Source organism: Anser anser, assembly GCF_964211835.1.
Source record: "Anser anser genome assembly, chromosome: 10".
NCBI classification, from domain to species: Eukaryota; Metazoa; Chordata; class Aves; order Anseriformes; family Anatidae; genus Anser; species Anser anser.
In genome coordinates, this window is record NC_139730.1 from 11,807,731 (window position 1) to 11,819,877 (window position 12,147).

At 51.4% G+C, this 12,147-nt stretch overlaps 1 protein-coding gene across 6 annotated transcripts in view; it reads right to left on the reverse strand.

Moving 5' to 3' along the window:
- Window positions 1-11,643, reverse strand: part of CPEB1 (cytoplasmic polyadenylation element binding protein 1) — a 36,350-nt gene extending 24,707 nt beyond the window's left edge. For 2 of the 6 annotated variants that reach the window (XM_083849594.1, XM_083849593.1), the window contains exons 1-2: window positions 11,552-11,643; window positions 6,717-6,894 (exon numbers count right to left, since the gene is read on the reverse strand). In XM_083849594.1, coding sequence (XP_083705720.1) covers window positions 6,717-6,894; window positions 11,552-11,566 — 193 coding nt within the window. In that variant the 5' untranslated portion in view covers window positions 11,567-11,643. Of the gene's footprint in view, window positions 1-373; window positions 764-6,716; window positions 6,895-11,371; window positions 11,448-11,551 lie in introns of those variants that run through there. The other 4 variants (XM_083849597.1, XM_083849591.1, XM_083849596.1 and 1 more) reach the window with 3 other exon arrangements.
- Window positions 11,644-12,147: the final 504 nt, after the last annotated feature.

Sequence of the window (12,147 nt, forward strand, 5' to 3'; positions counted from 1 at the left end):
ACAGCCAGCACAAGCCTGCTTCCCCTTTAACAGCAAACAGCCACGCTGAAAGATGGATATGGGTCATCAAGGAAAAAACTTAAAAAGGGAATTTAAAATGGATTTCTGGAATGCTTATTTTCAAACTCAGAATGGAAATTTGTTACAAAGCAGACGATTGTTAATGGCACACATGTAAAACTAATAGGATGTAGGGCAGGAGGAATTAATTTCCTACAGAAATCCAGTCTGAAGAGTCACAACCTCAAGTTAGTTGCAAGTACATGCCTACCAAATATTAGTTTCACTTTGCAATCTGACCCAGCCCGGCCCAGCCCAAATGCTTTGCCGCAGACTTTTCCAAGCCCCGAGAACCAGCCCAAATCTTTCCAACCTGGGTTTTTCCCTGGAGTTGCCCCTGGAACCCAACCATCGTGGCAGAGGGAGCCGTGCTGCTGCGCTGGGCTCGTGCCCGAGCCGGTCGGGTTTTGTTTCAGCAGCATCCTGAGAAGCAGGTCCTTAGCAAAGCGCTCCTGTGCGAGTCTCAGCAGCTCTCCCAGGCAACGTCCTCCCACCGGTCCAGGACGTCCCCAGAGCCAGGGCACACGGCAGCACAGGCTGGGCAGCTTTCCACACTGTCGCCCCGACAGAAAGCTGCATTTTTCAGACTTCAAATGTTAGCCCCGCATTTAAGGCATTTCAAAGGCTTCTTAACAAGGAGCATCTCCACGCGGCTCAGCCCTTAACTTGCAGCTCAACCCTACCAGCAGGCTTACGCAAGCCCCAGCCACTTGTCCCCACCCCAGCACTCCCTCTCCACTCACACCAGTTTAGGCAGATGAGCTTCCACCCTGGAAGCTGGGCTGGGGCACCGATCTGGTTAAAGCCGCGCCACCAGGAGTTAGTTTTAGCCTGGCTCGTTTCCTCCATCTGGTATGCAGTGTGGCTGCACCAGCCAGGCATTTCAAACAGGAAAATATTTAGAAAATTACAGCTTAAGCCTGAGTGGAGAAGACAAGGGAGGACTGGCACCAAGCACCACGGCCCACAGGCAGCTTGCAGCAGAGGGGTTAAGGCAGCACGGGGAGCTGAGCACAAGCCAGGCCCTGCCCCATAGCAGCAGCATCCCTCAGTGCCAGACTTGTTCTGCAAACTGATACATGCAAGCACCAAGGCATTCAGACATCCAAGCCCTCCAGACGCAGGCCACCTGCAAAGCCAGCTAAAATCCAGCAAGCACGCTTTGTCTTGAAAACTGGGAAAATTCAGAGGGGAAAAAAAGGAAGCAGAATGGTTAAGCACACACAAACCAAACGCTCCTCCTGCTGCTGTGGCCATGCAAGGTCCCCCTTCCCTCCCACACACTAATTTCTAGCGGAGCCTGAATGCAGAGGAAGCCCCTCCACAAACAAGCGTGGGCACAGGGGAGGGATAAGAGCTCTGCTGTAAAACAGAGCGGAAGGAGCTCTGTTCACCAAGAGATGCAGCTCCAAGGCATCTTTGCGTGCAGCAGCATCGCAAGCTATAGCTCTGAACTTTCAGATCAAATCTAGAGAAGCAGGAGGCCAGGCAAACCCTGCTAAGCCCTTCGGGTCACAAGCGGAAAGGCAGCTCACAGCAGGAGTGCCCTTTTGCCTTTCACACCTTTTTATCCCTCCGGTTTCAAAGGCTAGGAATTGCATCCATGAAAATTAAGCTTCTCAAATACATTTTGCGTACAAGGCAGACTACAACAAATCTTGAGCGAAATCCTGTAGAGGATGAGCCAATTGTATTCCTCAGGTACACCGGGGATCATCAGGGGCTTAGGAAAGCTCTTGTTAGGCATAAACCTACTAGTTACAAGAGGTTTTTCTAATACACAACTAAGCATCTTCCCTGTAATCTGAAAAACTCCTCAAGTGGAGAAATTTGTTGCTGCATGAACCATTTCACAGCCAGCTGAAGGAGTTTGACTTCTTTTGGTAACCACAAGCACTTCAAGAGCTAGCAACCAACTATTTAAGAAACTAAGAGCAGCTGCAACTTAGGCTCGCTGCTCTACCTACTTCTGAGAGACTGCCACAGGATTAGTGCCCAAAAACCTGAACAACCAAACACCATCTCAGCATAGCATGTCAGGAAACCCTCAGGAAACCTGCTGGATCTGCAGCGACATCCCATTCAGCTCTCCTGGGTTTGTGTCCTGGGCATATGGCACTTGTCTGGGGCAAGCCACAGCCTTGCCCTGGTTCAGGCACCCTGCTAACCCCACAAACTCGAGGCAAATGGTGCTATGCTTTGGGTCACCGTCCAAAATATTTTGTTTCCTCATCCCAGATGCCATCTATCCAGTGCTTCAGTCCTGGTGGCTGCAGGGCAGTGAAGGACAGAGGCATTTACATTACAGTACCAGGGAGGACTTTTTGGGTGGCTAAACAAGGGATGCCATTAACAGCAACTGATGGCAGGCAACAAGCTGATTTAGTCTTGGTCAGCATTTGTCCTTTAGCTTTCCTTAAATAAAGGAACTCCCCAGAATCATTAAGGGCTGATGGGTCTCAGCTAGCAGCCTTTACACTCATCTGGGCACCTCAAGCCACAGGAAGTGGTTTAAGCATCCCCCAATCCTCTGAACAATGGACTGTCAGTTTACAGACAACATACGGCTACATTTGGGGTACCTACAGCCATTTCAAGCCCTTGTTTTCAGTCCACATTGCCTTTAGTTGAAACAAGTCCGTTTAACCAGGTGAATAAATGGGCATACGAAGGCTAAAGAGAAGGAGCTTTACTTGCTGTTCCACTTAAGCTGGAAGTTGTCCCTACAGAACACCCTGTGGATTTCAAAAGCTGGTTGGGCTTTCCTACCCAGATCTGGTAGCTGCACCTTCCACCCAGCAAGGCCAGGCTTTGAAGCCTGGCAAAGAAAGCCACCTGAACATCTGTGCAACAAAAGCTACCCAAAGAGAACGGCTTCGCTCATGTTCTTACCCGGACTGGCAGCGAGCACACATTAGCTTTACATTTCAGGGAGTAGAACCAATACCAGAAGCTGTGGCACGCAGGGCCACAACAAGCTGATGTCTGCGTGACATGCAGCCATGCTGAAGAAGTTTTGCCTTTCAGGCTGATTCAGTGCTCTCTGAAGAGAGGCAGGTGTTTTGAAGCACCGCACGATCCTGTCTCGGAAGCAACCAGACAGGTTCCACAATTACAGCCTTCATGGCCAGCAGCCACTGTGCTGCTGCGCTGTACCCTTCAGTTTGGGCCTGACCTAAGCCTTGTGTTTCGGAAACTCCTGGAGCAAGCACCCATAAACGACTGTGGTGTCAGGCTGGGCCTGACAGCTCAGATCATTTTGACGAGGCAATTAAGTTCACCAAGGATTATCATTAACTGCAAACTGATCTTTATAGAGATTTAACATTAGGTATGCCCACTTAAGTCTCCAGTGGCAGTCCCTTCCGCCATCTGGATAACTCTCCACCTGTGTCAGGAACAGGGCCCTGAATAAGCTCGTTGTCTCACATTGCTCAGACCGATGCTGCGTCCATCTCCGTGCTGCCTTGCTGCGCACTTCACCACACCAAGCAGGGCATCTCCACACGTGCCTCCCCAATAGCATTAGTGAAAGGTCATGAACTTCTGCAGTCCCTCCTCCACCACGCGTAATCCTCTTAAGGTTGAATGGGGCTTCTTAAACACACACATCCAATCCAGGATAAATTTAGTTTGACCTGAGGAAGACAACTGAAAAGCTGGAGGGACCACGAACAGATTAGAAGTACAAGTTTCCCCCACTGGAATACATCTCTTCCCCAAGCCCTCCCACTGAAAGAGGGGAAGTTGAACAAAGGCAGTACTTTTAACTGCTACAGCTACTACGTTAAGGGTGGATCTCCAGGCTTGTTAAGTTAAGAGGCAGTAGTGAGGACTGCAGGAGCTATGAGCTTTATGTTAATGTAGCCTAACTACTATGCACAATGCACAAGCTGTTCTTGCACTGAGTAAAAGCACCAGACTCAACGAATTCGTCAGGAGTGATTTAACCCAGAGCCAAGTCACCACGTGGGAAGTCCCCAGCTCTGACCAAGGGACAGCTCTGCAAGGCCACCTACCCAAAAGCGAGGCTCACTAAAAGACCCTGATCCAGCAGAGCCTTGTCCTGTTCACTCAGGAACATGGAGAACTGACCTGTAGAACTGCAGCACTCAGGCCCTCGCTACCTCCTGAGAGGTCCCAGTGCAGACTAACGAGGCAAGGCCAGGACTGCTGGTGGGCTAACAACATGCACCAGACAGACGCTGACCCACTCCAAATATTTGCAGTTGGCAGTTGCTGGACCAGTCAGGACAGCTCAGGTTACTTATTTTCAGTCTCTTGTGCAGCCCAGAGGCAGCTTCTGGAAAAGTCACGTTCCCATTAAATGGTGAAGGCACCAAAAGCAGCCACTTCGTAGCCCTGGCTCAGCAGCACCCAGCATCACCAGGAAGCAAGTCCCACCTCTCCTTGTGCCATCACACATCCATGCAGCTGCACAAGAAACTCAATGCGAGCCCAAAACCTCCATCAGGGTGCTGAGATGGGCCCCCACACTGGTCCCCAAACTGCACTGTGCCAGCTGTCAGCACCTACCTGTGAGACCAGCCTCACCCGCCAAGCAGGAACAAGAAACGTTAGGATGTCCCAGAAAGCACAACTTTGCTTGCACCACAGCAGAAATAACACGCTACTGGAAGCCTCCTTTTTCATGGAGAAGTACCATCATACCTGTCCTACAGGATGGTCTTCCACAGAAGTAACTTGCTGACAGCCTGAAGCACGCAGCTGAGCACCACAGAAGGGAAATTTACCCACTTCCCAATTAAGACTCCACCTCAGCAGCCCTGTGACAGGAAAGACCCCACTTCATCTAAGAAATACCACAGCAACTGACAGACCAAGAGAGATTTACATGCAGAGGGTCATAAGCAGGTTCATTTCATGCCAGTCCTTCAGACAAGAGCTTTGGAAGACAGCACTGTAAATCAGCGTTGTTACACCAGCTCTAAGCCCAGACCTAAAGCCAGAACTAACCCACATCTTCACCAGGTGAATCTGCTCTGGTGGGATGAAGTACATCCAACTAAGTTAAGTTTCAGCTTACTTGCCAGCATTAATTAGGAAGTGCTCCATTCACAATTAAAAACAGAATATGAAGGGCTATAGCTAAGACTTCAATGAAGCAGCCAGAAGGAGCCCTCATGAACCCAATGAGGGTATTTTCCTTTGTTTTAGGTTTAATCCTCCCTTATTATTCCAGCACATCAAGGTCAGATGCAACACTGACAACCACTGTTTTAAGGGACAAAAATTTCTAACCAGCTCAGTACAACAGCAATCTCAAAAAAAGCACCACTTATACACACCACTAACCTGAATGAGTTAATATTCTCTATGCAACTGCTCAAAAGTAAACAGCATATCCTCCAGAACCGTTTTGCTTGCCATGCTTCAAGCAATGCTGGGTATAGATTCGTACCCAGAAGCGAACAATTCACTTCCTCCAGCATTTCTGCAGCGCCAGCACAGGATCACATGGCCAGATCAGCCCCTGGTCCACAGCGCTAAACCCTTCAATACGCAGGAGATTAAGCTGCACTGGAAGTCATCTGGTAGCAGTCATTTCACTAGGCCAGCACAACATCGCGCTGCACAAGTGCCCAACCTGACCACAAGGTGTCCAGAAACCAGTCTGGAGCTTTCTCTGCCCGTTTGGTTGAGGCTATCCACCGGCACAAGCGGCTACAAAGAGAGCTTGCAGCGGCCTGCAAGGTCACCAGCTGGTGAGGTTTTTCCTTTACTTCCCACTTTGTTTTGGGACAAGTCCAGAGGGTCAGTTTGCTTCCAATAATGGCAAAAGTGTTTATTGACCCTATAATTCAGAGGCTGGAGGAGCAACAGCAATCTCTTTCAAGCACCCAAATCCTTGGCACAGAAGTGCACTGGCAAGAGGAACAGCAGGCTCTGGGCAGGTACATTTACTGGCAGATCTCGTCCACTGTAAAGGGACAAAAGCACGTCCTTCAGTTACATAAAAATAAGTCTGGACCCAGTACTCTTTGCTTTGGCACAGAGCCTCCTGTTTTGAGGCAAATCAAGTGCAAGGCAGCAGAATATTCCCACCGCCCTCAGCCCGCACAAAGCAGGAACTTGCGGAACTGATTTCATAATCTCAAGCTCCTCTTTGAGAGAAAGTCTTCTCCTACATGCACTGCTCTGTGTGTTCTTCAACACGAGATTAACTAAGCTGTAGCAAACCAAACACGGTTATTCAAAAGCCTTTTACATTTTATGTATGCAGCAGATCAGCCATAGGAGCCACCAAGAGACATAATCCTGCCTCCAGGAAAGGCAGACTGCTTTACTGCTGGAACCACCTATGCCAAAAGCAGCTGGCAGATGATGCATTACACACAGGTCAGGCAGCGAGAGCTCACATCCTGCCCACACAGGACCTGGGGGAACATGAAGCCAGCCTTCCCAGGCACCTCCACACTGCCAGGGAACACAGGGTTACCCATCTCAGGCTCACAAAGCCCCCCATCACCAAAAAAGCATTAGCCCCAACTTCAAGCAGCTCTTTGTTCACAAGCAGGTGCCAACCACCACACCACCAAGGAGCGTACGATGTTTGCCAGGTCCCACTGAGCAACTTCCCCATCCTACCAACCCCTGGCCCTCAAACTCGCCTCTAACCCAGCCAAACACATCACCTGGCAAGACGTCACGTTTGCTTTTTGTGACAGGAGTGGTGCAGACTCCACTGAAATCCAAAGAGTTGTCCAGCATGGCGTTTATTCGGCGAAATATATCTGCATTGCTGCACGTGGAAAGAGCAGGGGCATCCGGGCTATCCCAGCAGTCTTTTATGCTCCTCCCAGTATCTTCCTTCTGGTAAGAAAGAACAAGCATTAGTGTTAAGCACGCTACTACTCACCACCCTACTTTCAACACATTGTGGAAAGCCTGGATTGCCTCCAATACTCATATTAGCTTTAGCTCCAGGTCTTCGCAAGGTTCAGGCACAATTCTTTGCACTAAAGAAACAGTTAAGCAAAAGGGTCAGCAATTTGCCAGCACTGCACGCCAGACCAGGGCCGCCCCAGTCACAAGCAGGCACCAGCTCACTGAAACTGGGTGAACTTTAGACCAAGAGGCACAGCACCCAAACCCATTCAACTGCTAACACAAGCTCCCTGCCTTCCTTCCACACAGCACTTCACACTGAGGCACAGACCACACTCCTCCTCCCCAGGATCAGCTTCCTGACACCGGGGGACACTCGTGGTCAAGGCAGCCACCACCTGACACCACGGGGGTTCCTCCCGCACACAGTACAGCTCACTTCACTGCTCTCATTTTGGAGCTCCGGACAACATCTTGGAAAAGTCAAGTCAGCAGCCACGCAAACGCTTCAGGCTTATGGAAAAAGCCAGACTTCCCAGCTAATCGAACAGCCCCAAAGTCCTGAGGTGTCACTCAGCAAGGTGAAATGAATCCCAGTCTTCTCTTTAGTTAGCAGCTCCTTATCAGAAGGGGGTTACCCAACAACAGCTCTGCTTTATCACAATCCTCCACCAGCACCGACCTACCAGTTTCAAGGTTTTTTGGGTCTGACCATCCTACTACAAGCCAGGGCTCCCAGTAAAGCTTCTTCTGCATGCCAAGAGCAAAACCCTCCTGCTTCTTGGTGCCAGTCCAGAGACCCAGCAGCAGCAGCTGCTTCCCCCAGCTCTGCCTGCAAGCCACTTCCACACCCAGGCTTGCTTCAGTGCAGCTGCACAGCACTCAAGCCCTTGCCACTCTAGAAGCTGCTAAACAATCTCCATCCAGCATTTTTGGACCACAGGCAAGTCTCCCTGCCACCCAAAAGCTACTGCAGCAGAACCCTGCTCCTGAACACGCTGAGCAAGCAGTATTGCCATCAATTAAGACGCACATTAAAGAGAAGCGCAGGAAGGCACAGCCACTCCGGTTTTGGCCTCTGGACCAGAATCCCTGCCATTAAGCAAATCTAGCTGGAGCCAAATTCAAAGAACTGAATCACAGCTAGGCTGGCAAACAAGGCCTCTGCTACTCCAAGACACACAAGAGCCTATAGCTTTAAATTGGGCCATCTGTATTTGTCAAGGAGCCGTTTAATCCATCCACCATTTGGATGTGATCCTGCAAGTTTGGGGCCTGCCTTCCCCACACTTCTGCTCTGCCCAGCAGCACGCCTGAAGCACCGAGCTGGTTTTCCTTTTCAAATGATCCTGTACTGATCTTTCCAGCGTGTGGCCTGTAACTGGATGCAAGAGGCAAGCCTAAACCAAATTTCACATGGAAATGGGAACTTGGCCCAGCCTGAGCACGGGACTCACATTTCCCCCATTCCCCACCTTGTGGGCAGTTTTACTGCCATAAAGCACTCTCAGTTTTCCACATCCCGGTCAACTACAAGCAAACAAACCCATCCAGGAGGAGGCAGCAATAAGCCAGGGAATTGTCAACTCCTGTGATGCCTCCAGGTAGGAGGCAAGCAATTGATTCAGGATTTCAGCCTGCTTAAGACTATTGCATCTAATTCAGCACCACTGCCTGGGATATTTGTCTGGTAAAAGACCCAGCCCACCCTCAGATAAGGCCCTGGAACTCTGTCAGCACAGCACAGGAGCATTTACAAGCCAAGAATAAACAGGTAGGGCTCAAAGCAAGCTTCAGGCAAGAGTAAACAGGCAGAGCAAGCTTTAGGTCATCTTTATAAAAAGCAGCTGAGGAGTACAGAAGCTCAATTTAAGAGAGTATTGCCAGTCATCTTTAATAAAAAGGAGTGCCGCATCAGGCTGTTCTGGCACAAGCGTGAAATGCCATATTCTCTTCATGTTACTGCTACAGAACCTCTTAAAGCAGGAGGCAAAGCTTTTTCCTCGGAGTTTGTGCTAGCAGGACAAAAATAAACTCCAGTGGCCAACCAAATGCCTGACCTGTTCCTGCTCATTTAGCATTTGATGCTTCCCACAGCTGGCAGCACCAGTCCTGCCACAAACAAGAACAGAAAACAGCAAGAGGATGGCCAAGCATTTTTACAGAATTTCCTTTTACTTAAAGAGCTTTTAACTTTAAAGACTGAAGGATATCCTAGAGATACTGCAGGCACCACCGACTTCAGAGCTGGCATCCAACGCTTTGTGTAGGCAGTGGCTCGTGTCTCTGCATCTTCCCTGGTGAAGCTCACCCACCTCCCTGGCCCCCCAAGCCAAAAATACTCCTTTAAAAGAGCTCTGCAGGTCTCTGAAGCATGCAGGGTCCAAACGACTAGACTACACAGGCTGCTGAACAGAAGGAATTCACAATACATAGCTGGAGAAAACATCCACATCCCTTAGTCTCACCAGGAGTTAACACCAAAGCACAGGGAAATGTTTGAGGCTGCGTGCTCCAGAACCTGCTCCATTCTCACTTTGAGCAAAGAAGCATTTTTGAATGCAGCGAGGATTAGCTTTCAACACTATCTTGAAGGACTTTGCTGACCAGAGCAATACATCAACAGTTACACTCTTGCTCCTCTGGACCACACCACAGCAATTACAGCCACAGCCCACACTTGAAGCTGCCCCCCCCGCCTTCACCAAGGCACGAAGATCTGTGCCCAGTGCACTACAAGGCTCTGAAGCCCCAGGGAGGGACCATCAGGTGCCAGACACTTGTAGCACCACACTCCAAACAAAAGCCACCTGAGCAAGATGGGGAGCACCTGGCTTGATGTGAAACAAGGCAAGAAGTTGTTTCTGCTCCCAGAGAGCAGCAGAAAGACAACTAGCGTGCCACCTCACCTGCTTGCTCTGCATCCAGAAGCTGGCTCCCAAAACATCATTGTACCTGCAGCCATCAGGTCCCTGGGGTTCATGTCTTATCAACCCCTCAAAACCATGACTGCAGCAGCACTTAAAGGAGATCCCACACAGGACACCCACAAGACACGGACCTGCAGCAACTCAGTCCGTGGAACAATGTCTGCTCACATAAGCAAAAGCCACTAAAGATATTTAAGTGGAAACAAAGGCACCTCCACAGCTCTGACATAGACACACCTGAAGGAAACCTAGCATTTAAACAGCAGATAATGAAATCCCATGGCCAGGCAGCACCCCCAGCACTGTGCAGGATTAGGATATCCTAATCCTGAGGGAAGCTATTAAACGCAGCTCAGCTGCCAGCATAACCAAGATGTGCATTAGCTCCTTAGGAACAGGCAAGGCTCGTCCACCCCAGCTGCGATTCAGCCTTTACTCATTATGCTTTCCATGGAAATCCCACGGAGGCAGCATCATGCTGATGCCTGAAGGGGTTCTCAGCCAAGAGGGTCTTGAATCCTGAAAATTTAAGACGTTGTTAAAATAGCATGAGTTTCAACATAACTAAATCAAGATGGCTCTACACTTCAATCAAAAGCAGCTCCAGAAGTCTCTTACTGGCATGTTTTGCTTCCCAAACCAAAGTCAGGTACACCAACAGAAAGCACTACTCTGATGCAACTGTTCCTACAAATCAACGCTGCTTAATGAAGCAACAATTTAACATGCCCAGCCCATCCTGTCCAGCGCTCTCACCACCAGCGGGGCCACACTTCAGCAACTGCTCCATGGTTTGCATGGAGAGAGCCTCGAACACATCTGCCTGGAAGCAACCCTGTTTGGAAAAGACTTTGTTGGATTTACTTTTACGTGGAAGCGCTGACTTCAGAATTACAGCAGTTTTGCCAAAATTCCTGTTTTGAAAGAAGTTTCACTGCTAAGCACCTACTTTTTGGTAGTTTGTTTTTTTTTTTTCCCAGAACTGAATACTTCGAAACTATTATCCAAGCTGCCTTAGAAACAAGTAGCAACCCAAATAGAGGCTGCAGCACACCATCAACATAGAATAAGGCCCAGGGAGAGCACTCCAGCTGGAAAACCTAAGAGCCCTGAACATTACCTGAATGAAACATTACCAAAGCATCACCTCCACATCACCTCCACCCTTCGCACAGCTGCAGCTGCCACCACTTACATCCCCTTCTGTTGCCACACGGCTAGCCTATTAACCAACCCACCTCAACGAGCACTGAGTTTAGCTGGGTATAAAAAAAAAAGAAGAAGAAGTGAAGCCTGGAGAACACTCCGCACAGGTGTGGGAGCACAGAGAGGGTGCAAACTACTACTAAGTAAAAATCACTCAGACCTCCCTCTGCCTACAAAAAGGGGTTTTAAGCCATTAAGTGAGACCGTGATACACCAACAATCTTCAGGGGCGACCCCCCCCCGCCCGCGGGGTCGCCCCTGAAATCTCCTCAGCGCCCCCTTTTCCCGCCCAATCTCCTCAGCGCCCCTTCCCGCCCAGCGCTCACCCGCCGCGCGCCGCCAACGTGCGAAGCCACGTGAGGGGGCGGCGGGCGCGGCGAGGAGGGGGAAGAGGAGGAGGAGACCGCGCGCCGCGCCGCCCCGCCCCTTCTCCCCCCTCCTCCTCCTCCTCCCGCCCGCCGCGCGCCGCCTCAGCACGGCGCTCGCTCGCTCGCTCGCTCGCTCACCGGCGGGAACGCCATGGGCGCTGCACAAGGCGGGGGGGGGGGGGGCGGGTCTCGAGGGACCGGCGGCAGCGCCGGGCTCCGGCCCCCCGCCGGGTTTTTAACGCGGCCGCGGCGCATGCGCGTGGCGGCGCTGTCCCGCGCGGCCGCCTCGCGCCCCCTCACGACGCCGCCGCCGCCTCGCGCCCCCTCACGACGGCCGGCGGCCGTTGGGCGGCTCCTGACGGGGGGGTGGGGGGGGGCGGCGGTGAGGGCTGGGTGCGGGCTGCGTCGGCTCCGCTCAGCGCCTGGGGTGCAGCTCTGGGAGCCCCGCTACGAGAGGGAGTCCGGATCAAGGGGCTGAGCAGCCCTGCTGTGAGGAGAGGCTGGGAGGGCTGGGGCTGCGCTGCCTGGAGAGGGGGATCGGGGGGGTGGGGGCTCGTCCCTGGCTGTAAATACCCAGGGGAGGGTGCGGAGGGGACGGAGCCAGGCTCTTGTCAGCAGTGCCAGGACCAGAGGCGCTGGGCGCAAGCTGGAGCCCAGCAGGATCCGTCTGAACATCGGGAAACGCTGTGCTGTGCCGGTGGTGGAGCACTGGCGCAGGCTGCCCAGGGATGTGG